At 31.9% G+C, this 27,225-nt stretch overlaps 1 protein-coding gene across 1 annotated transcript in view; it reads left to right on the top strand.

The window, feature by feature from the left end:
* The first annotated feature begins 384 nt into the window (after positions 1 to 384).
* The window catches only part of LOC129224141 (E3 ubiquitin-protein ligase KCMF1-like), a 46,338-nt gene continuing 19,497 nt past the window's right edge, over positions 385 to 27,225 (top strand). Inside the window, exons 1-3 of the mRNA XM_054858557.1 lie at positions 385 to 678; positions 18,687 to 18,854; positions 26,199 to 26,338. Coding sequence (XP_054714532.1) covers positions 663 to 678; positions 18,687 to 18,854; positions 26,199 to 26,338 — 324 coding nt within the window. The 5' untranslated portion in view covers positions 385 to 662. The remainder of the gene's footprint in view (positions 679 to 18,686; positions 18,855 to 26,198; positions 26,339 to 27,225) is intronic.

Raw genomic sequence — 27,225 nt, 5'->3', positions numbered from 1 at the left:
TTGCTCTTGCTATTGATGATGAACATAGCTGAACATTTTGAACAAACAATATCCTACAGACCATGTCCTACTTTTACCACTGAATTCATTAATGTTAATACATTCTCTTTTTGGTTTTAAGGTGTTAGTAAAATATATAAATTATACTTAAAGTTAAGAGCTTTTTATCTGATTTGAGTGCAAAAACCTATTACTGCTGGGAGAGAAATAAGTAACTACTTCATCATGTAATAATTTCATCCCACTAATGCACACTGTAACACGGACAATCAAGACCTGTTTCTTCGCACATTCATAAATTTTCTGCTTTTTTTTCACCTTTTTAAAAAAATATTTGAGTAGTACGCCTGATGATTATCTTTAAAAGGAAAAGAAACGTTCATTGAAATTTTCGGAATCTGGCATTGACTATTTTAATCTTTAGTTGTTTTCTTCAACCAATATGCCGGATATTGGGGTGACTGAAACTGCGCAGGAGTCCGAATTTATATTAGCTATTTCTAATGACTTTTATAATCTTAAAAGAAAAAAGTGTTTTTGAAAACGATTCTAGTATTTTAGTAGTTAATGAATTACCTTGTATTATATCGTACTTAAACCAGTAGACCGTAATAAATTCCTTTTATCTTGACGTGGCATCCAACTTATACCGAAATCTAGTAATGTCTCGTCATGAAGGTGAGTTAAATTTCGTAATCTCAACTTCCTAAATTATATATACCGTAAATAAAACCATAAACCAGCTGCTGAAGTTATTGCAATTTCTTAAGCCTAATTTTTTGCATAGCAATGATCAGTGCCTATCTTGGATGTTTGGGAATATGCATGTAACAACAGAAAATAATCTTAATTTAAAATAAGGTTTTAGAATATATTCATGGTCATTTGTGTCGTGTTGAAATAAGCATAGAGTTCGATTGATTGAGTATGTGCTGAAATGCCATACCTATCAGGTAAGATTATCGTGACACTTATATCTTGACCTCTGACCGTTATTTATCACAACATCTTTAGAATGAATTTTTTGAATACATGTTTTCGAGTGTTAGTTTGTGTTTATTCAAGTCTAATCATAACACAAAAAACTTTCTTAAGCCATTCCATATTAAAAAAAAGCTGAGAATGTTTGTGGTAGTGAAAAATGTAAACACACTTCACTCATATGACACTAGGAAGCAAGATCGAAATTAATGTTTTAAGTAAATCAAATTATATTTATTCGTGCATTGAATAGGTGTGCTTAATGCGTAGCTGATAAATTTAATTCTTAATTAACCTTGAAATTGGAATTTTATCAACTTTATTTTAAAATCTTAAGTCGATTTTATTTACATTTCAAAACACCCAAACAAGAATGAAGTCAAAAAGGATGGCATTTAATTAATCAAATGCGTTTTTCTTGGCTATGTTTTTGAAGAAATGTCATAGGCATTTTCTGAATGAAAATGTGTCAGGAGTTTGAACAAAAATGTGTCGGGCGTTTTCTGAATGAAAATGTCATATCTAGCATTCTTTTAAGTCATTAGAATGCAGATTCCTGAAGATTATGATAATTTTTTCAAATTTCCTAACCAAATTTGTACGAGTAGAACATTTGTTAACGCATTTGAAATTCTATCTACCATGTATTCTGTAATAGAAAAAGTTACTAATGATGTCATATTCTGCTAATTACTGAATGTGTAAATTTAAAAGTGATTTTCCCTACTTTGCTCCTTTGATGGTTCCCTATTTGCCATGATAATTCAATAGTGAAACTGTATGTTTTGTTGAAATCACGTCAAACTTCATTCTTCACATCCTTTTTAAATAAAAGGCGAATCATTTGTAATTGAGTCCTAATAAACAAATTTTTAATGAGGTTGACTTGTTTTAAAGAAAGATTTGTGAATAAATTTTTAAGTTTTGACAAGGCTTTTGATTTTGATTGGTTCTGTTTGGTTTAATGCCTGCAATCTGTTGTTGACTAGTAGTTAACTGTTTTTGAATGTAGGGGAGGGTGGGCCACGATGAGACATAGTAAATTCAAAAATAAATATGATTCTGACAGCTACCACCACCTAGGAGGAGTGAACATAACCAAAATGCTTCCAAGAATTCCAAGTTCCACACTGTTCTATGCTTTTGTTTTGTAGAAAAAAATTAGTTACCTACTGTTTGGACACACTGAAAGTTATTTGGATAATTTCTTGCATCTATCCTAATCTTGAAAAAAATTAACAATTAAGCTAGGTGTTGTAGTTTATGTCGTTACTGACGCTTTAATCTTCTATTATTCAGCTGTATCATTTTTAACTCATGGTTTATTTCAATGATATGAAGCAAAAATCTTTATTTTGTTTGGGCCACAACGAGACTTCTCATTGTGGTCCAAGCAGCAGTAAGCAAGTGTAAAATACTTATCTACTTCTTGTTTTAATCTACAAAAAAAAAGTAAATAATAATTTGAATTTTGACATTTTGAATTCAAATTATGTTTTTCGCAATCACAAGTGTGTGTATGTAGGCATGTGTGTTTGTGTCTGTGTGCTGGCATAAGTGTGTGGGTAGTTGTGTGTATGAATGTGTGTGTATGGGGGGTATGTGTATGTAGGCATATGTGTTTGTGGCTGTGTGGAGGCATGAATGTGTGGGTAGTTGTGTGTATGTGTGCGTGTATGTGTAGGTATTTGAATGATGCTTATGTGTATGTGTGTGCGTGTGTAGTTGTGTATGTATGCGTGTGTGTGCAGTACATGGCTGCAACCTGGAGATGGCTTTCGCTATAGGAGCAGCACCGTGAGGAGCCCGTCGACGGTGATGGTGCGGAGGGTGGCGGTGGGAAAATAAAATGATAGGACGCTAAACACAGTCAAATTAAAGCAATAAGCAATCGTGATTGCTCAAAAAAAAGAAAGGAAATTTAACAAAAAAGGAAAAAAAAAATTAATTTGAATTCTGAAATTTTGAATTCAAATTACGTTTTTCGCAATCATGAACTGAGACAGGACCCTACTCATTGGAGTTATTGTTTCTAGAAACGCCTCCTGTTCCCCCCCCCCCCCCCCAAGCCTGCCTCTCCTCTTGGGCAGTTACGTGTGTATAGTTGTGTGTGTGCGTAGATTTGTGTGTATGCACGTAGGCGTGTGTGAGGGTATGTGTGTATGTGTGTGAACGTGCGTGTGTGTCAGGACATGGATGCCTCCGACCAGGAGAAGTGGATAGCTCAAAACCGGAGCAGCCCAGCAGGGGGCGGTGGGCGGTGGTGCTGCAAAGGCTTCTGGTCCAAGCTGAAAAAGGCACGGACACCAAAAACGGTCAAATGAGAACAATAAGCAATCGTGATTGCTCAATAAAAAATAGGCTTGATTTAAAAATATTTATACTTTAATTATTACAAGTGAACTTTTACCAAATTGGAAGTTGTATTGGAATAGCACAATATGACCGTTCAATGACACCAGCGGATATTAAGAGTGGTTTTCGCAAAACTGGTATCTATTCATTTGATAGAGATCTTCACAGAAGATGATTTCAAATTGTGCCAAGTTAGAGACAAAGAAATGGTTGAAGAAAATGTTTAAGAATGCAATGACCAAGTAGAATTAGATTCTGAACTAGTCCTAGACGAGTTAAATTCTGAATTGTGTTCAGAATTATTCCAAGAAACTTCAAAAAATGACACCTTCTTAAGCCCTAAAATTTTCTAAGTTTTTTTTTAAATCCACACCAAGGAAAAAAGTTAGATGTATTAAAAAGGCATATAATTGCATTGCAACCGACACACCAGAAAAAAAAGAAATTTGAAGAAATGGTGGAAAAGAAAAAAGTTTCAGTTAAGCAAAAAGTTGGAAAACTGCAGTTGAAAAGCAAAACTAAAAGTTAATAAAAAAAATCAAAACTTTCTGAGACTGAAGAGAGTTGCAGTTCTTTTGAACTACATGACAGTTCATCAGATGAATATCGTAAAAACTTAAATGAAGTTGAGCTAGGTCAGATCCTGGACCTTAAAGACGGGGATTTTGTCTTGGGCAATTCCATTGTGACGGGTGTGACATTCAGACATTATTTTTACTGGTTAAACCAACATTTTGAGCACTAAATCAGTTAACAAATACTAACAAAGTATTTTAATCATGTTTAACTATGCTTTGCTTGAATAATTGAGTTGAAGCAAAACTGCAGGGCTTTTCAATTTTTTTAAAGAAATTTTTAAAATCTTGCGACGTTTGCGAGACATGAGTTTTCACCTGCACTCATATTCTTAGAAATTCATGTGAATATTTTAATGTTTCATGACTATAGCATTTTTTTCTAATAAAAAACATTCAAATGAAACTTGATACATGATATTTCAGATGAATTTAAATTTTTTCATTAAACAAGTTTTTTTAGGTTGTGTTGATGGGTGTGACACTGCAAATCTGCTACTTGATGAGCAGTTTCTAAAAGAATAGTGGTCAGTGCAGATAACACACTTGAAAATAGTGAATACAAGTTACATTTCGTAAGAAAAAAACTAGTACTGGGTATACATTTCGTTTAGTACTTCTTTAATGACTGCTAACGAAATTAGGTTAAATATAGCTTTTTTTGGTAATAGGTAAGTTGCAACCTATTAAATGTTCATATTTTGGCTATTGGATATTGTTAATTGACCCTCAAAACTAAAAAATCACCATCGCCAAATTTTAAAACACCGTGATTTATTTTTAATGAATTTTTAAAAATCCATACGCAAAAGTGTGCTCTTCTGAAACGTCACGAGCTTACGTCACAGGGCACTAATGGGCAGCATTTTGCCGAAGATCCCTTGTTTTCGCTAGGGACATTTTGAGCGCGTTGATTAGGGTGGTCCAAAATTTCAAAGGTGAAATTTTTTTGAGTCTTACCCTCCCATTTGGTTCCAATACATTAGAAAATAAGTAGGACAAAATTTTATAGCATTTAAATAATATTTAGAGGTAGCTCAAAGCCGATGAAGTTTGCTTCATTGCTGAATATAAGTAAATTGACAAAGGACCAAACTAATCACAAATATGATTTCTTTTCCACTAAAAGAACTTAATTACATTGTAAAATTGCTACTAAATATATACACAGTTTCAGCATTTCACTGGCCATGTACACTGGCTAAATACACAATTTTTTTTCTATGATGTAGCAGGAAATGTAATTTTGCCCAATTTCTTTGTAAGTTGACAAAGTGTTGTACTTTGACTGATGAAGCATCAATACTGGCAAAAACAATAGCACCTGTTTTACTAGTACAAAATAATTAAGAAATAATTCTGGAATGTCAACACCACATTATACAATTGATTATGCAATTTTTAATAAATGTACAGTTTCCATACTTTTGCACCAAAATTACTTTTCTGTAAGAGATTCTAGGCCTGCTGGGAGTTTATTCATAAGGATAAATGCATTACAAGGCTCAATAATAAGGGAAATAAACTTATCTAAAGGGCTGTAAAATACAATCTGTTAAAAAATTGCTGTATGACTCAAGAGATGATTATCGAGAATTTCTTGAACTAATTTTAATAGTTCAGCATAAAACCCCTTTCGTAGAATCTGAATTATTGCACCTAGAGCTAAGCACTATACATAATGGATGTTAAAAATCCTGTACTGTTTTGAAATACACTTGTTTAACCACTAGTTCACCATCGATTATGTAGAAGATATTGGATTTCGAAAGATTTGGTATATTTGCAGAATGTATTTATTTAAAACCTAGGGTGACGTTTCTATATATGCACTACGTAATGATTTTAATTTGATGAAATATAAATTTCATAGATGCAATACAAAAATATTGATGAAGAAGTAAATAAAATTGCATGGCTCTTTTTGACAATCAAGTGATACACTCGAATATAAGAGATTTGGTAAAGCTGTTCAAGAAGTGAGTGAAAAAATATTGCTGCAAAGTACCTGAGATTATGCCAAAAATCTCATGAAATTTGAGGACTTCCTAACTTATCAGCTTCATTAACTGAAAGAAAAAAAAAAGAATTGAACTGATACATTTCATCTTGCAAAACTTGAGAGATCAAACAAATCTGCGAGTTTTGGGAGAATTATCTCCACAAAGCAACAATATTTATTGCAGTAAGCCAGTAAATAATAATTTTGCAGAAAAGAATAAATATATGTTATAAAAGATTTTAATGGAAAAATAATAACCATTGAAGAACAATTTCAATTCTTGTTGCAGGTTGTCGAAAAACATTGCCGCGCTTATACCGATAGCGAAAAAATAGTTTGGTTGGTACTAGCACAACCACATCCATAGTCATTTAAATATAATTGTTGTGTAATTTTCAACGTACAAAATGCTAAAGATTTAAATGAAATATAGTTGTACTGCTTTTTTCAGCCTTTTTCTTCTCTTATGCATTTATTACTTAAAATCAATTATTAATCGAACTTTGAGGATGTTGAGCTACCTCTAAAAGTTAAAATTATGAGCTGAAACTTCGCAGTAATTAATTTTTACATAAGTGAAACCAAATGGGAGGGTAGGACCGGTAAAAATCAGAAATTTTTAAAAAAGGGCCTTTTATGGACCACCCTAGCGTTGATATTTTTATTTTTTAGAAATTCAATAATCCTTTTGAACACACTTTGGAGGCTGGATTCGTTAAAGCACAATCTAAATAATCTTCCTCAAGTAACATCAATGATGATATTTGAATATTTCCGAGAGGATGAGAGGTTTAATGTTCCAGAAACGCGAGGAGATAAGCCTTTTTACGTTTCGTCTTCGAAGTCGAATGCACGTCCTTCGTTTTCTCCCCTATCGGAAGAGCACATGACGTCACTTCCTATGCCATTTGATGTCACAAGCACTTGAACTTTAAAAATTAATAAAAAAAAAAACTACTTATCGTATAAAAATTTTTTTTCACTTATGATGTTCATACATGTTACTCTATCATATAAAAATAAAATTGAAAAATCGAAAAATTCCCTATTACAAACAAATTCATTTTTTAAATACAGTCGACGCTCGATATAACGACCATCTCCGTCCCAGAGAAAAAGGTCTTTATAACGAGTGGTCGTTATAAGAGGTATAATTAAAAAATATATACACGGTCATCATGCATGCCCCGCTGTTCCGAAAAAAATTGTACTTTTTCAAACATTCCAGTTAAATGCCCAAATTATTTTTATCATAGGAATTTTTTAGAAAAATCGTGTGCAAAATATTATGACAGAATATTAAACAAATTTTAAAGTAGAAAATATAGGGAGGAAAATGTTACACACTTGCAAATCTGCTACTACTACCACAACATTTTCTGAAGATAAAACCAGACAGATGTTCGCCTTTTTGACAGAAGTGATTTTTGCGAAACATTATTTTCTGTTTCTGATATAGGTGATGAATTGTGTTTTTCTTGCTTTTCAAAGAAGCATTTAAAAGTCCCTTGAGAACCCCAAATTTTAAAAACCACTAGATTCAAACACCAAACTACCAACACATCTGTCAACTCCCTTTTCTTAGGAATCTGGAAATTTCTCGATTTTTCCTCCCATTATTTTTTTTGTGCTAGCAGTGGTGAATGGTAATCCCTCCACCCCTCTCAAAGTTCGATTTGACATTGAAAACTTCAGGCAGATGTCCGTAAACAATAATCAAAGTCATTTCAAGCTACAAATTTGTTTATTGGAAAGAACACCAGAAATAGCGTCCGCTGAATTCGGTCGCTGTATTGGATTAGACGATACAAAAAGGTCGTTATAATGAAAGCAAATTAACATAGAGTTCATAGGAACAAAGTTGGGACTTTTACCACTGGTCGTTATAATGGGACGGTCTTTATAATGTGTGGTCGTTATAATGAGCGTCGACTGTATCACTTTTTACAGCAAAAAACCAACAGGGTCATCCATTAGTTTGCATATCTTTACTTACTTTTTTGTTTTAAAGTTAATAAGTAAAACAGTAACATAATACTAATAATGTAGTGCTTTGTACTACATTGTCTTGAGTGGTTAGTGAAAATTAAAATAACAGTTATATCAGGTATTAATATAATCTGACTGGGAGTAAGTTGTTGCCTTGCAGTGATCACTATATTTACAATTAGTGATGTAAAATACCTGGGTATTTATTTTTAGGGGTAAATACCCAGGGTATATACCCAGGTAAATACCCAAATTGTGAATATACCCGGGTATTTATTTCAAAAATTTATATTCAACGAAAATACTTTTCTGTATGTATTCCACTATGTATATATAAAACCAACCATATACAAAACAATAAATTTTTGCCCAAAAATTGTATTTCAATCACACATTCAAAGAATGTGAAACAACTTAGCAATCTAATATGATATTCGCATTAAATGTGTTGGATATGCCTAATCAATGTTGATAGCCAAATTTCAGATATAAAAAGCCATTCTACAAAAAGTAAATAGCTTAACTTTTTACAAAAAAGTAAACATCAATTTTTTAAGGTCCTAGTCTTTTATAACTCAGTAATATGTCCCTGCATATGACATCAAAATGTAACGAGATGCCGCTCAATTTTTTATTTTTCTTTATTTACCTATATGAAAAATTAAGTGTTCCAAAGGATAGACAAATGTCATTAGTAATATAACACACCTCTCCTGTTTTAAATAGCAATCCTGAGCGAATGAAAATACTATGTTTTTTCTAAATACAAGTTTGTTACATTACGTTAACTTTAGGCTCAAAAAAATAATAAAAAAGAAACTTTTATGAAAATTTTCTTTATAATTTCATAAACCTCATGTTACTAGCTTTAATTTGATGTATTACATGTAGCAATAAAACAATTTTTAAATTTCATCCCTTATGTCCACTTTTTCTTGGAATTGCCCTAAAATAATTTTATTTCTCTTTATGTCAAGTACTATTTGTTACTTTTCTCACTAAAACTAAATTTACGTGCAGGACAGAATTATATCGATAATATTAATTAGTGAAAATGTTAAAGTTTAATAGCGACTACTTAATGTGGGCACGTCCCGCCCGAGCCCGAAAATTTGACCCCGAGCCCACTCGAGCTCGACTGATATTGTCTCGGACCAAAATCCGAGCCCGAAGGAAACTTGTATAAAAAAACCGAGCCTTTTACAGTCTGACATGATCTCTCTGTTAATGAAAAATGTTACGTCAAATGTTCTTCATTAACAGAAGTTTCTAAATATTCTTAAAATGCTCCCCTTCAAATGCATTACTGACATATGCAATAGTAATGCAAAAAAATCACTATAAATAAGCGTTAATTTAATTGTTTTTTTTTGGGGGGGGGGGAGAAGGGTAAATTTGACATTGATTGAACTGATTTAAATGTTCCTTTCATTTTCTCACAGTAGGAAAACGTTTATTTGCTTTGAATTTGTATCGAGATTGGCGATTGAATATCTATGCTTGAGCCCGAGCCCTACTTTCGGTTCTACAGTCCGAGCCCACTTCGGGCTCGGGCTGTCAGGCCCGGGCTGAGCTTGTCTCATCTCTAATGTGTGGGAGTCATTTTATGACTGCAGCCTCTCGGCAGATTCTAATTCAGTCATTCAATCTGTTTTTTGTCCGTATTTTGAAAGTATGCTGATTAGTGCTTTCCAAGTTTGGTCAGTTGCTTGTATCATAGTGACGCAGCACATCCTTTGGTTTGTTCCACAAACCACCTTTTTAGCCTGGCTGTTAAGGCTAATTTGTTCTTTTCTGTTCTGCCTTTTTTTTTTTTTTGCAAGTGATTCATTCCATGTCAGTTCAACCACACCCCAACACCCACCATCTCAGATTTCAATGAAACTTTGTATGCTTCTACTTTTCATAGTCCTAAGTAACCTCCTAAAGTATTTCTTCTTTATTAAGAATAGTTTTTATTTTTTGACCCTTCAAAGTTTTGCGATTTTGCGTTAGTTGTCATTTACAGTTTTCTCGGAATGAACAGCAGCTTGTTTGCAAAAAAAATTATTTCTCAATAACTAAAGATAAAAAATTTTTGAAAATTTTGATATTATATATTAAGATTTCAAGTATTTCAGAAAAAAATATGTCAAAAATCTAAATTTATATTCAACAATTTAAAAAAATTAACGAACTGAAAAATTTAAAATTTTTTCAATAAAAAAATGATTGTCAAAATTTTATTTTTTTGGCATGAGGGTCTAAATTAAAATGATTTATATATAGTTTTTAATGATCACACATTAACATGTGTGCTAACATATAAAATGAAAATCTTTAGGGGACTTTGAGGGATTCTGCCCCCCCCCCCCCTGCCTTCTATTTTGATAAATGAAAAAAAGTTGATCACAATATTACAAACTAAGTAAATAATCGCATTAAAGAAAATTTAAATATTGAAATACATTGGTGTTTGAAATTAAATGTAAATATTTAAATACTCAAGATTTTTCTGAATTGAAAATAATTAAATTAATTAATAGTAAACAATAAAAATAAGATATTGCAAAATTCGAGCTTTCCTACAATTTATGCATACTAAAAATTATTGTTGAACTTAGGGCAACATAGAAATTAAAACTTTTCATCTAATTCTAATTTATAATTAGGCAATTTATACAAAGCATTAAAAATCCTACAAATACCAGCTCATAGTTCTTAAATTCCTTTTATTTTATGTCTGTTTTTCATCTTTTCTAATACGAAGATTAGAAAAAAAAGTATGTCATTCTAGTTGTTGTGTGTGGTGGTTCTACAGTACATCATCAGATCTAGGCCAAATGCAAGTAAAAATTCCATATCTGTTCAGTAATGATTTCTCTAAGCAACTTGGCAAAGAACAGACTAAAAGACGAATTCAAAGCTAGACGCTACTAGTTTGCAAAGCTTTTAACTTGTCTTATTAACCTAATGCAATAATGAAACTGAAACTTCGATTTGTTTATCTCTCATCCAATGGAATAACCCAGAAAATAACTAAGCAATTTATTGCGTATGAGTTTAAAAGGGTTACCATTGCCGAAAATGTTTACAGTTAAGGCTTTGCAACAATCTCATTTGACCCTAAAAGTGTGTTTTGTTATCTTGAGTGTTTCTATGATCATAAATGGATCCTAATAACCTGGCATTTGTACAAATGACAGGTATTTTTATTTTGCTCTTCACTTGTAATTTTTTTAGATATTTTGTTTTCTTTCTAATATATTTGTCTGTCACCTCCCTAACTTTATGGTTACTTTACTAGCTCCCCAAAAGGAACAGCTGGTATTACATGACAGCTGATCAGCAAGCTGTATGGTTTACATTTATAGTTGCTTATATTATGACTGTGAGATTGGTAACTACTTTTTATTTAAAAGACACTTTCTTTTTCTTGACTCCTTTTTCAACCTGCTACATTAGTTTTATCAAGGGAAGTATGTTCTTTTATAAGCCACTTTTAATTTTGTACAAATGATTTATAAACATTGCATTCTAAATATTCCTGTTCAAATATAGTGAAGCTTCAGTAACTGGACTCGCTGATAATCCAGGTAACTCGACATTTATTTTTCTTAGGGTCTGCCCATTGCTAACTTCAATGGCCGAAAACCTTTCTAACTTGACACACATTTGCTAGAACCCCTATCAGTCGACATCCAATTGCTATTCTAGTTCAATTCCTTCTTTCATATTGACCTTTTCTCAAAATTTTAGAAAAGCTCTTTCAGAGAATTCTATCTTTTATCCAGGGGAGTCGGCAACCACACTGTGCTGTTAGTGCAATTCTAAAAGGGTAGGATAAAATGTATCCTATGGGAGGTTTGTAGAGAAAGATGGCACCATTACTTGTTTTCTAAACTAGTGTGAGCAGGACTTGTTATCTTTAGCAGACCTGACTAACAAGAAGCTTTTATTTCTTTTCAACAAATATGTATTTATTCCTTACAAGATATTCAAATTTATTATTGATTTTATTATGTATTTTTCAAAGAAAGAAAGCAAAAGTAATACAAAATTCATTTACTGGAATTAGTTTTCATAAAGTGAATGTTAAGCATTAATAAGTATAAGTGATACACACATACACACAGAAAATGTTTAGGAATTAAAATTTTGGAACCCCAGGTAAGTTGACGAAAAATTGCAAGTTATGTCATTAATCTGGAGGGGGGGGGGGAGCAGGGAATCTGGATAAAAAATTTTTTCTCCAAATTTGCTTTCCAATTGTCATTAAAAAATTATAAAAATCCATTGAATACGAGAGGTGCGTAAATACTAATTTATTTCTTCATTTGCTATGAGGGGAGGGGGAAAGGTAATTTACTTTATTTAGAACATATTATTACTAAACAATCAGGCCATTAATTTTTAAGGGTTGTTAAATGTAATTTCAAACAATTAAAAGGATGAATTTGTCGTTGTACAGCAGTAAAACTATAATGGAAAAACAGTTCCACAATAAGAATTTTTTTCAAACGTAGAGAGAGGGGGGGGGGGGGAGAGGGGATCCTGAATGTACTAGAAACTGCATGATTATGAATTGGTGTTAAGACTTAAGACTTTACTTTTGTTTTAAGTTGTCTGGACTAAAATGTAGTAATCCGTATGCAGATATTGTTGTCTGCAACTTTTGAATTTCATGGTATCTTGTTTTCAGAATGTCTATATTTTAAACAATTTTTAACTATTTCAAATAAAAAAGCTTGAATATTAAATTTATATGTTTGAGTTCAATATTTAAAACTTTATATTTAAATTTTTTGAATAATTGCTAAGAACTCTTGTTTCAAAGACATGGAAGAACTTTTCTCTATGTTGCTTTCATTGTTTCTAGGGGTGAGGGGACAGAATCCCTAAAAGACCCATAACTTTTTTCATAGGAAAGGTTAGGGCATATACTCATGATCATATTTTCTTTAAATCATGATTTTTAAAACTGACCCTGATGTTAAAAATTTAGAATTTCAAAATTTAGAAATTCTTCCGGCATGGGCAAGCTGCCGTAGGTGGCTGCTTGCATAAAAGGCGAATGGCGTAAGAAGGCGAACCAGCTGGTCGCCGCAGGCGGCTAGTTTCAAATAAAATAGAAGCTTAAATTCCTTTTTTAAAAAATATTTCAGTTCCATATTCAACACACTGTACACTTGAATTTTTGTCATAATTGTTGACAATTTTGTTTTTAAGAATGTGGAAGAGATTGTATGATGTTTTACGCTTTTTTCCAAGAATGTGGAAAGAAGGGGGGGGGGGGGGGCAGAATCTCTTAAAGTTCCCTAATGTTTTTCATTGGATAAGTTAGAGTACATATTCATGATTATTTTTTAAAAAAATCATAGTTTTTGAAGCTGACCCTCTTGTTGAAATTCAGATTTTTGCCAACACCTTTAAAAAAAAAAAAAAAAAAATTCAAAATTTTCAATTTTCTAATTTTTAAAAAAAAATTTGTGCAAACTAAGATTATTAAAATATTTTTTATCAACATGTTCAAAGTCCTTCTATTTTGTGTAAAATTTTTTAAAAAGATTATAGCATTAGTTACCAAGAAATAATTTTTTTCATAAACAACAACATCTCAGTTTGAGTGTCTCGAAAATGACAAAAAATGTAAAATTGCCAAATTTCAAAAGGCTGTAAAATCAAAACGCATTGACACTGAAAGAAAAAAAATTAGGGGGTTGCTTGTAACCATAAAGGGATGAAGTATACCAAGTTTGATCAAATTCTGAGACGGTGGGTGTTAAAATCCCATTTTTGTGGTTGATTTGACGTGGAATGACCCAAGTGCAAGTTTTTACATGTGTATATTCCATGGGAAGAAAATAGGTTGTTTACGTACACTTTTTAAGTGACTGTTTGATCAATAAAGCAAATAGAACTAAAGATCTTTTGGAAGATACAGTTTTAAATCATTCATGAAAATTTCAGCGAATTTCAAACCAAACTTTCTCATTAAGAAAAACATGCATGTTTCAACACTCAAATTTAGGATTGAAAGTTAGATAATAATGAAACATTCTGTACATGACTTGAGCCACACTTTTCATCATATGTGAAGTCTTCCTTGGAATAATTGAAAACTACAGGAATACTTAAAATGACCCAGAGAGTTATTTTGTGCTTTTGAGTCATTATGAAAAGTGCTTGGTATTTTTTCAAAAATTCTGTTATCGAATCAAAATTAGTGATATTGTATACTAGTAGGGATATTGTATACTGCACATCATTTAAAAAATCTATAACTGTCCAAAAGTTTACACTAGTGTCAGAAATCAAAAACTATAAAACTGAGAAACATTTGTTGAGGTAATTTTGTTATTAATATTGCTTTTAAATTGTTTTTGGTCAAAAATTCAAGTTTTGAAGAAAAAATCTTTTTACACAAATTTTTTTTTGATTTAATTTTGTCCTAGTTTTGATTTTAGCAGTTTGATTGTTATGGAACTTTTCTCGATGTCTCCCCATCTCTTAGTGTATAGCCATAGGATAATAATTTGTAGAACTACCTGATAAAAAGAAAAACAGACGACTTGCATCATTCAAAATAAAGAAGTTAATCTTCAACCTATGCAAGCTGCTTTTCTCAATGAAAATCTAATGCTTAAAAGCTGTCTTTGCAGCCTGTAGAAGCCAAAGAAGTGTATGTTATTGATAATGGAGCCATTGAGTTGCCCGAAAGAAAAGCTCCATGAAGAGAAAATGAGAAAATTGATCAAGGTAGTTTTGTCCATGAAAGTAACTGGGCCCTCACGTTAATTTTTTTTATTATCGCATTAATGGAAATGTACTTATGAATAACTCTCTCGGTTCATAGATGCCAATAGAGCATTTTTTGAGCTGGAATGAGGATTTTTTAAAGAAAGTTTAATTTAATTGAAGTATGAATGACTAAATTACCAGCCTAAGTCCAGGGGCATGCACAGGGGAGAGAAGGGGTGCCTGTTGGCACGCACTCAAGTCTGGGGACCCAAGATTTTTTAAATGATTGAAATATATCTAAGGACATAAATGGAAATTATATGGAGAGGGCTAGCAAAACGCCCAATCCAAAGTTGCGGGTGTGACATTTACACTAACTAAATTAGTCATCAGCAAAAATATTTTAGAGTATAGGTTTCAATTTTTATATTTTTCAATAAAGATTACTTGCAGGTACATTGATGCCAATTTGCAAGTTGATTGATATTTTATTTATTTTTTAAAAAATTAATTTCTACCCGTTGCGGGTGTGATATAAAAAGGACATGCATTTTCACCTTGCGATCAAAACATTCAAAACTCTGTGAATTATATCAACTGATCGAACTGGTTTTTTTTTAATGTTAGACAGTAATACTTAACTAATTATTCTATACAAATATTTAGATACTCACTCAATTAGTTTCACTGTAAAAAATATTCTAAGTTGCCGTAGCGGGTGTGACTTGTGTGGCCAATAAAATAACAACATACACAAATAGTTATCAATCAGACATTTTATGATTAGCACAGTAATAAATAAGAGAAATTGCAAATAACTAAGGAAATTTTTTTTACATAAATCTCATTTCCAATCTAGAATTGATGATTTCAGGGGGTGTTAGTTTTCTTATTACAATGTTCTGTTTCTCCCATGATATGTCGGACTGATTGGGCCAGATGTATACATGTTCTGAAGGGGTTTTTTTTTTCCAAGTATTCTACTTGTATGTCTTCTCCATCTATTTGCTTGATTTGACCAATTTTTTTTTTTTTTTTTTTTTTTTTGAGGTAGAAAACAAAACTAATTCTACAAAATCTCCAATAGCATTTATATTACCAAGGGAGATCGTTTCCGACTGAGGCAGCAATGAAACTATCTTCAGTGCACTTTCTGCAGTTAGTGCCTGCCACTTGAATTGTACCCATATCGATCGGTACAACATGGTGTACTGATTGTAAGTTTGGTATAGCTTTGTACAAGGCAGCAGCGTGCGTGAAGCATTTTTGCAACATCTTTTGTGATATCGCTCTTCGCAGAATAAAGTACTCTGATTTTTTTAAGAGCCTTTTCTGCTCAAATGGCAAAATCCGATGCAGAATTGACTGTTGCTCTACGCTGTAGAACGGCAAGTGACACCATTTTTTTTTGTTACCGCACCAACACCATCCACAGCTCCTTATCTATGAGTCCTTGCAAAGTATGACCATGCAATTTTAATGTTGTAGTCTTTATGGTTGTATGACATTAACAGAAGATTGTACCTGTCTATGGATTGCATTACCAAAGGTTTGAGCTCTTCAAAAAATTGCCATCGACTTACTTTCTACAGCTGGAGATGGTGTGGCCCCTTTTGTCAAAGATTTCTTTCTCTCTCTACACTTTCTCTGCCTCTCATTCTGGTTTTGCCTCTACATTTTCTTTTTTTTCATGGCCACAGATGTAATTTTTTAAAGTAGTTTCTTCGTAATTTCTATTCTTGCTTTGTTTCTTTCCCTTTCTTTTAGAAAATATTCCGAGTATTTAGCCGAGTTTTCTTTCATCTTTTTACGATGATTTCGGAATCTTTCAGTGCTGTTCATTCTTCTGCAAAAAAAAAAAAAAAAAAAGTGTAAAGTGAATAAATATAGCACTACAAGTCCCAGAATACATTGTTGAACATGTTTTTTTTTTTTTTTTGAAGTTCTTTGAATTTTTTAACCCCAAATGAAATTAAAAACATTAAGTTTTGATTCATTTAAAACTTTAACTGACAGAATTTTATACAAAGTTTTTTTAATAAATATTTTAATAAAAGTTTCATTACTATTTTTATTATTTCTTTATATTTATTTTGAATTTGAAGTAAAAAATAATCTGTCCCTAATATTACATTATTTGTTTTAAAAAGTAAAGGGGGAAAAAGTCAAATGCTGAAAGCAAAATCATACATTTTTATACATATTAAAAAAGATAAAATATTGTTTTGGTTTTTTAAAGTTTTATTTAAAAAAAAAAAACAAATCTTACCTTATTGAATACTTGCCTTAATTATAAATCAAGAAATACAAAAATGTTTCTTAGGAGAACCAATAATATAGAATACCAAACTAAATAAATCAACTGCACATGCTCTAAAGATACTAATTTTGAATTAACTGGGGGTCTAGACAAATAAGTCAAAGGCCAAAGGTTAAAACATTAGTGCTGTCATCTACATGCATTCCAGAATTACATTTGTGTTTAATTTAAAAAGATGTTGCAGGTGTGACTTTAACTAAATGTCACACCCGCAACGCTTAATAACTCCAATTAAAACATTAATTAATTTTTTTTTCTGTTTGTTGTTCAAAGTACTTTAGTAAACTATTTTAGAATACAAAGTTTCAAAACTTTTAGGCAAATAAATTTTTCTGTGGAAATATAAATGCATTTTTTTGTTGCGGGTGTGACACAATAATTAAGAATAATTAAATATGCTTACCTTTTGTAGTGAAGATTAGTAGACATTTCTCTTCAGGAAAAAACTGTTGCTAATGAATGTCAGATTATGTGTGAAACTTTATAGATTTCTAGAATTATTTGTTCAGCTGTAATAGACCATGCAACATAAGCAGTTTTGGTGCAGTCTAGTTCGTACTGATATAGTTCCACTTTAGTAATTAAAATAAGAATGTTAATGACATAAATGAAATTTTTTTTCAATAAAATATGAAATAGTATACTTTTAACAGTGCGTATGCAAAATTTCAACCATATTGAATGAAATTTGAATTTTCATCCTCATGTCCACTTTTTTTTGGATTGGGCGAAAAATCATTTGTGACGGACCCCCCAAAGTCCCCCAAGTGGTATTGAGCTGAAATTGAGCTTGCTTGAGCTTATTTGCAGCATTCAGTCCATAACTTTTTCATTAGTATTTTGGTTCAAAAATTTAATAGGTGGAGCCTTGTTTACAAAAGTAATTTGTTATTTGTCAAAAGTATTACTCTATAGTCAGGTTTGTTCGAACATGTATTTTCCAATGAAGTATATTAATAGCTCATTCTTTACAATATTTTGATGAACAACAATATCTTCCAATATTACATCCTATGTAAACTTTCTTAAATATTTCATTGGAAACCTCGCAAATGTCAAAATTAAACATTGAAGCTTCCTTTGTTTTGCAAAAAAGGAAAAGGATTGACCAATCAGTTTTTTTAGTTAAAGTAACTAAGTAATCATTCAAGCAGAAGTAATTTATTAATTTTATGTGTACATAAAGCATGCATTGTTAAAAGGATAAATAAATCATTGAACTATCATTTGAACTACATTTATAAAATTTCTTGTGTAATGTTCCCCCCCCCCCCCCGAATTTTTTTGGGGGGGGGGGGCGTGGGCTGTGCCTTGCCCCCTTTCAGGCAACCTTTGATGAGCCCTGCCCTCTTTTTTTTTAATTTTTTTTAATATAATTTCTCAATATGCCCTCCTTGCTCCTTCCAAATTTATTAACACTTTATCACAAAAGCAAATTTTGTTGCTTGAAAACAATAAAACGAAAAAAAGTAAAAATTCATTCCTGCATGATTTTGAAATGTAACTCTCTCGTTCCCCTTCCTTGTCTACTGGAATGGGTGCAGGAAGATTAACTACAAAATTTTACTTTTTAACGGTAAAATTCTTTTGAGAAAGTGCCCTTTTTATTGAAGGAGTGACCTTTTATCAGGAAGCAAACCTATCCCTTCAGGATTTTCTTTGGAGCGGGAATATAAATGATTGTTTTTTGTTTTCAATGGAAAAAATGTATATTTATGGTCGCAAAATTTTCTGTTTCTTTCAGGCGTCAGCTGCGACTCTTGTTTGAAAGGAAATTTTCGAGGGAAGCGTTATAAATGCCTTGTGTGCTATGACTATGATTTATGTGCTACCTGTTATGAAGCTGGTGCATCTACAACGCGTCACAATGCTGATCATCCAATGCAGTGCATCTTGACTAGATCAGATTTTGGTATGTTTCAGCTCATTTAAATTTTTGGATTTGTTTGCAAACATGTGACTTTAACGATTATAAATAACTTTTGTAGTAGTGAATTTCCAAGTTGTGTGTTTTTATTTTGGGGAAATAAGAAGTACAAATGGTTGAATGGTAGTTTTTCATTTATGTTGTTTTATGGGTCACAAATTATGTGAAGGAAAAGTATTTATGGGTCATTTCACAGTATTCATGTGTTACGTACGAGACATTTCACACTCACATTTTGACATATTTTTACTTTTTTTTTACGGTTAAAATATAAATAAAATGATTTTCAATTATTTTTAATGTATTCATCTCTTCAGCTATATTATGCTGTTAAATTTTAAGATTTTCAGCTGTTTATGTTTTTTTTAAAAGTAATTTTAAGTTTTTTTACGTACCGGACATCACAAAATATATTTTTAGTACCTCTGATACTGAATTTTTCTCTGAATTTATAAAATATTTTAAGAAATAAATTTAATGACTAGATACAAAAATATTTATTCTTTTAATACACTAAAATAATTTTTAAAAATTATTTAATTGTTGAGAGCTACAATAGACCTTTGCTTTATGGGGGGGGGGGTACGTTCCACGGAAATGTAGCGTAAATCAAAACGGCATAAATTGAGACCTTATACTAGTGTTGGGGTTGGTTCCGTAGACAACAAAATACTTCATTCCTAGTGATGACTAATTGTACACTGAAGTGACAAAATTCATGGGATAGCAATATGCAAATATACAGATGGCAGTAGCATCGCGTAGAACAGGTATAAATGCGCAGTGCTTTCGCAGAGCTTTCATTTGTGTTCAAGTTGTTCATGTGAAGAGATTTTGACATGATTATGACCACACGATGGGAATTAACAGTTTTTGAACGCGGAATGATAGTTGGAGCTAGACGCATGGGTCATGCCATTTCGGATATCGTTAGGGAATTCAACATTCCCAGGTCCACTGTGTCAAGAGTGTGCCGAGAGTATCGAATTTCAGGCATAACATCCCACCATGGGCAGCGCAGTGGTCGACCGCGTGCACTTAACGACCGAGACCGGCGACGTCTGCGTAGAGTTGTGAATGTTAACAGACAAGCAACACTGCTTCAAATAACCGCAGAAATCAATGTGGGACGTACGAGGGACGTGTCCGGTAGGACTGTGCGGCGAAATTTGTCTTCCTTGGGCTATGCCAGCAGAAGACCGACTCGAGTGCCTTTACTGACAGCATGACATCGCTTTCAGCGACTATCGTGGTCACGTGAGCATAATGGTTGGTCCCTAGATGAATGGAAAACCGTGGCCTGGTCCGAAAAGTCACGATTTCAGTTGCTAAGAGCTCATGGTAGGGTTCGAGTGTGGCGTAGACCCCACGAAGCCATGGACCCAAATTGTCAACAAGGCACTGTTCAAGCTGGTGGTGGCAGCATAATAATGTGGGCTGTTTTTACATGGCATGGACTTGGTCCTCTGGTGCGACTGAACCAAACAGTGACTGGAAATGCTTATGTTCAGCTACTTGGAGATCACTTGCAGCCATTCATGGACTTCATGTACCCCAACAACGATGGGATTTTTATGGATGACAATGCACCATGTCACCGGTCCACAACTGTTCGTGATTGGTTTGAAGAACATTCTGGACAATTCCAGCGAATGATCTGGCCACCTAGATCGCCCGACATGAATCCCATCGAGCATTTATGGGACATCATCGAGAGGTCTGTTCGTGCCCAAAATCCTGCACCATCAACACTTTCTCAATTATGGACGTCTATAGAGACAGCATGGCTCAATATTCCTGCAGAAGACTTCCAACAACTTGTTGAGTCCATGCCACGTCGAGTTGCTGCACTTCGCCGGGCGAAAGGAGGACCTACACGATATTAAGACGTATCCCATGACTTTTGTCACTTCAGTGTATAATAAGTTTAATGTGTACTTATATCGACTTTTATGCACAACATGCATGAAGAAAACATAAATTAATTTCATGTCCTGTTTATAAAGTGGAGCTGGCTATTGGCAGTCATTAAGAATTTTTCTCTGTAATTCTTTGCAGAGCATTAACGCATCTATGATCACTTGCGTCATATCCATAATAGAATCTTCTTTCACTTCCAAATCAGAAAAATCATTTCTATTGTCTAGAAATGGCTCAAAATTTTCAATGTGAACGTTTTTGGCTGTGTGTCACTGATGTCGGTATCCTTGTTGGTTTTGGCCTCCTTTGTCACTCCTTAAAGCTTTTCTTCCAGTGAGTTTTGAACTGCATGAGTTTAATAACTTTACTTCTGGAAAGAGCTCTGAAACCAATTGCATGAAATGTCTCCAGTGGCCCAAGCTCGATTATTAGCTCGCCAAAATGCAGTTGATTACACGTGATCTGAAATCTTTAGGAGTTTAGATTTTGAAAGAGTGGAGAATTTTATCTGTTTGCATATTCGCATCCGTGTAAAACCGAAACTCATCCGCATAAAATAAAGGTGTCAAACCTTAAACTGCGTATAATCAAAATTGCATTAAATAAACCTGCATGAAACGAGGGGCTACTGTAATTACTTGTGTTACGTACGGGACCTCCGAATTTAAAACATAGCTTTCCTCAAAAGTAAAGCAAAAATAATTTAAACATCAATTTTATACATTCTACTCAGGGGTCTGGCCAGAGCAAATTTGGGTCCGTTAACTGACCCTTCACAAAAATCCGATCAACCAAAACGGACCTTTCACAAAAATCCGATCAACCAAAACCAACCCTTCACAAAATTCTGGTAAACAAAAAACGGATCTTTCACAAATTGTTTATTGAAAGAGCAAATCTCAAATTAAAATAATTCAGCGTATTTAAAGTTAAATTAGAGGAATCAACTTATACAAAATCGGCTAATTTTGCAAAAGGGGGAAAAAAAAGGGGCACTCTTGTGATGCTCCTGCAAGCCATAAATAATTACTATCGCCAAATAAATATAATGCCTGTTGTTGGTTTCTTTGAAAGAAATTAACAGCTGAAAGTCAGTTCGGTTTATGCAGCGGTGTTGTTGTAAACTTCTTTGGAAAAGCGTCAACATTCTCTGACTAGGAGTAGTAAGCACTTTTCTCCCCACTCATGATTTAATCATCAATAATATACAGAGAAATGAATTTAGAACTGCAAAGGATAGTATGGGTGGGGCGGATGTGATCCCTTCAGATAGGGTTACAAAATTTAAACTTATCGCCACTTAGTGTCTGGTGGTGCAATGTTAAACTGTTATTTTGGGAGAAAGTTATATGGGTTTAGTTTTTCGATACTAAAAAGGATAATTAACTTTAAATAAACTTTTATTTACTGTTATTTTTTTCTTTAGATGTCTACATTTTGAAAAACACAAATCTTTTTACATTCAATATGAGAATCATATTTTAATCTTTTTTTCAAGCTAACTTCGCTTTATTAGGGTGCAAATAAATGATAAGTCTCTTTATTTTTGTAACAAAGCTTATTTCAAGTTTTTCCAAGGGGAATTCCATTTTCTTTTATAAGTCAATAATTAAAATGCTGAATCGAGGGTTTATTTTTTATTTTATTTATTTATTTATTTTTGCTTCAACTGTAACCAGATATTAATGATATGTTTATTATAGGACTCTAAAATGCAATTCAAAAGTAATTTTATCAAAAATATTTATTTTACAAGCCATTTTTATACTTTTGATTCCTTCACTTTGAGGATTGCAATCTCTTTGCATCCGCTGTGGAAATCTGATTTTTCAAATTTTCGATTTTAGTACGCTTAGTTAAGAGGTAAAAAAAAATATTTTTTTATTTTTGTGAAAATCACGGAGTTTATAAGGTTTGAACGAAACTCTGTGCTCTTAAACAGTGTCTTGGGTTAAAAAGTTAAATGCTGAACCCCTGCCTAATTTTTTTTTCTTACAGTTATTTTAAATACTAGACAAAAAACATTTCTAGTATAATTTAACATGATGTAGAATGGTAGATAAATATTGATACTTGAGGGGTGCCCATCTCCCAGGGAGCGATGCCTCCCCCCTCTCTTCAAATACTAGAAAAACACTCAAGAATGATATTCTCAACAGAAAAGAGAGAAAACATTCAACTTTAAGTGTCAGTGATGCAGTTTCCACCATCTCAAGAGTCTAAACTTTAGTTTTTACAAGAAAAAAAAATTTTTCTTTTTAATTATTTGATTTTTCACAAAATTCTTTTATTTTTCACAAAAAACGGACCCTGTGAAAAATCCTGGACAGACCCCTGCTACTTATATATTTAATTTTGTACTAATGGTAAAAATATTTAAAAAAAAATATTAGTATAATTTTAACATTTTAATAGATTTTTACAAATTATGTTATGTTTTTAAACAAATTTCCATTTTAAACATTTCTAGGTTGTTTATTGACTTGATTATTATGATAATAAATAATATTCGAAAAGTTATATTAATCACTTAAGTCCTAAAACATTAATAATGTTTTCAATTTTTTTCACATCTTCCGGTGATATGGAAAAATGTCCTCTATTATTTATTGGCTTGGGTGCTTCAGTCTTAGTCAAAAAATTGTTTTCCAATATATTGTCTTTCTCTGGAATGGTCTCGATGTTTTCGTGATATAAACACATGCATACTTCATGATCTTTCTGAGAAACTGGAAATGCTTCAGCTGGACGAAGAGCAGCAAATAAACTGAAACCAATTGATATCTGTGATTCTTTTTTAAACAATTGATAGGTTTCTTTAATTTTCATAACTAAAATTTGTTTTTTTGAACGCTTTCCTGTGGCAGGATCCTTTATAGAAATGTACTCTTTTTTTTTTACCCTAACAAAATTCTGTTTATTAGTCTTGTCTGTAAAATTTAAACACTTCCTCTTTTTGAATTTTAGTTAACAGTATCTGTTCTTTTTTTCTGTGCCGTCTTATTTATTCCCTGTAAAAGTTTCAAGTTCACCTGGGGAAAAAAATCCTCATTTTATTTGGTGACCAATTTTTGAGAATATCTTTAATAATTGTTATTTGTTTGATTGGTGTTGGAGGAAATATGTCTTTAATACGCTTTGCTCTTTTACGTATGACTTGGGGTGTCGGCAAGGAAGGTATGGGTGGTTTTTCAAGTGGGACTGCGCTTTGACTTCTTATTTTCTCTTTAAGTTCCTTTTTCTTTGCCCTTTGTGTTCTCTTTCTTTCAGTCTCATATTGCTTCAGTTTGGTGTTCTCTTTCTCAGTCATACTTCATTTTTTCTTTCCTCTGTATTCTTTAATTCTTTTCCTTTCTTTTGCTTTATCAGATATGCATGCTTCTTTGCAGGCTTCGTGATTTTTTTTGATTTTTTTAAAAAAATTAAAGAAGTCGGATTTTTTTTAAAATTCAAATCGGATTTTTGATTTAAATCAGATATATTTATTTTTTTTAAAGTTGAAAAAAATTGAATATTGTTCAAGACAGATTTTACAGTTAATAAAAAAGTGCAAGCATATAATGTACTGCAATCACTTACAATTCAAATTTATCAGTCAAATTTAAATTTAGAGAATAATGAAGTTTGTTATACTTCAATGGAGTAAATCTTTATTTTAATGTCACCAAAGTTAATAAAACTTATTTATTAAAAATGGGACAAAAAAGGTAAGCGTAGAAAATATGAAATTTTTATACTTATTAAATGGGTTTTTGCTACAAACAAAAATTATAAGAAATATAAAAATACGTTTGCTTAAAAAGTAAAAGAAAATAAAACAACATTAAAAGCACAAATGTGCAGAAACACTGCAGACATGTGTTTTGGCGTTACAAGGAATGCCTTTTTCAATGCACAAAATGTGAGCTTATGGATTTAAAGACATCTGACAAAAGTCGGATATTTTTGTAGGATGTCTTTACATTCATTAGCTAACACTTTATGCCCTGAAAAAGATGTTCTTTACAGCGTAGAAACACGTGTCTGCAGTGTTCCTGCATATTTCTGCTTTTAGGGTAATTTCACGGTATTTTTGACATTTATGTAGAGTCCGAGTAACGGGGCCTCATTTTGCCACAATTTTTAAATTTACTGTTTGATAAGCGTATTATTTTATTTTAAACAATTCCTACCAACACACCAAACCAACTCAAATTAAAATAACTTGCAAATCAAAGAGTAAACTAAAAAGTTATGGCAAAAAAAGGTCACATTACGGACTCTACATAAATGTCAAAAATACCGTGGAATGACCCTTTTATGTTTTATTTGCTTTTAAAAATTATTCATGTTTGGCAAACTAGAACTATAATAGATTGATATAATTTGTTTCAATTCTAACTTGATTAACCATACCTTTTATTTATTTGCGTATTTTGAATTTTAAAAATAACTTTTCTGTAAAATTTTTGACACTATTATATAGACATGGATCTCTATACTACTATTTCAATGAGTTCAAAACTCATCACGTGTTTGTCTGTGGTTCTTCTTTAAAAATATAATAGGCACTCGGTAACTTGGTACTCGGCCGAGTAGTGACAGGCCGAGTACTCGGTACTCGGCCAAAGTGCTACTCGGTACGTCTCTACTTGTTTAGAATGTTTTTGTATAATTGCTGCCACCTATGAAAGAAAAATACAAAAAAGTTCCTCTCTATTTTTTAAAAAAGTTTTTTATCAAAACTCCCACTTTTGTCCCGTATTTAACACCTTTTTATTTATCTTTCACAGCTTACAAACTTAAAGGTATAATAATGTTATTTATGATTTTAGGAAGTTTGTGTTTCAAGTGAAGCGAAAACAAAATATTGTTCAAATCTCATAACTATAATTATGTTTTAAATTAAAAATATTCTTAAAATTTTTACATATGGGACAAAAGAAAAGGAATTATTGAAATTTCACCAAAAAAAATTTTAATTTATATTTATTAAATTTTCTAATTATACTTCTGTAAGATGTATTTTATTAAACAAAAAAAATTTTGCATTCAAATTTTTTTTTTTTTTTGAGTTATGGTTAAAAATAAAATTTCTCGTTTATAACAGACTTTTCAACAAGTCCATAACAAAAGCTCAGTAATTTTTTGGAGAGTAAAAATGAAGATCATATTATTTTAATAAAATTTAAATGTAGAGATTTTAAGCTTTAAAGTGATGTTAGTTTTAAGCATTTCAGTAATAGAATAATTTTTTTTTTCAAAGCTCTGAAGCTAAAAACTGTGGAATGACCCTTGTACTTTTTGTACTTAAATTATGTGTGTTATTATATGTAGCACATAGTGCATAAAAGTGAATGAAGTTAACTATTAGAGTATGAAATAATAAAAATGAATAAAATTGTTTGCTTAATCTGAATAATTTTTCAGATTTATATTATGGAGGTGAAGCAGCTTCTGCAGAACACCCTCAGTCATTTACTTGTCCATTTTGTGGACGAATGGGGTTTACAGAATCTGCTTTGACTGAACATGTTGCTACAGAACACTCTGAGTCTTCAGCAGAAATTGTAAGTTTTCTTTAAATTCTCATTTCAAGTATTACAACGTTGCTATATGGGAGTAAAAAATGAATGTAGAATTTTTTTTAGAGAATTTGACTGAATAAATATTTTAATACTATTTTTCGCGTGCAAATGACTCAATTCTAGTTTTTAACATTCATCTAATGTTATCGGTTCTCAGTATTGCCTACAAATACAGCTGTCTAAGACTATCAAACAAGGAACCTAGTGTTAACTACTTACAGGGCTTGACCTTGAGTAAACCAATTTAGATGAAACTGAAATAGTATTCCATGGTGATAAACTACCTGTAAAATATTTTCATCCAATGTTCGGTAACAGTGTAGAAATATGCGCTCACAGTTCACCCTGTACTTCATGTATAAATAAATATTGGATCTCCGCTCTGTGCACTGTGTCATTTCTCTAGACTCTTACTCCTGCTTACATGTGGGTTCAACTAATTGACCTCATTTTCTTATGCTGTTTAGAGTTAAATTATTAAGTATAGAAATAAATACCTGTGTTTCTTATTTATTCTTTATTCTTTAAACAAATTTTTTCTTAAATTTTACCTTAATTGTTATCTGTACTTAAAACATACTGATAGGTAGAAAATTAAATAGTTCTTCAACTATTTTTGTCTTGTTGAAACAATATTTTACAATTTCACCTTTTTTTCAGATGGTAGTTTCCTGGGTGATAATCATGACACTAATATGATAATCACTTGAAAAAAAAATGTTTTAGACAAAGGACAACAAATTCTGCATTTTTACAATTACTGGGGATTTTCAAATGATCTAATGAGAAACACGCTAAATTTACGTTTTGTAAATTTTTGTTATAAATGTGCAGTAGAGTCTTGAAAACCTAAGGTAATTGAGGCTCGC

Source organism: Uloborus diversus, chromosome 6 (genome assembly GCF_026930045.1).
Source record: "Uloborus diversus isolate 005 chromosome 6, Udiv.v.3.1, whole genome shotgun sequence".
NCBI lineage: Eukaryota > Metazoa > Arthropoda > Arachnida > Araneae > Uloboridae > Uloborus > Uloborus diversus.
This window is presented reverse-complemented; position numbering and strand designations above follow the sequence as displayed.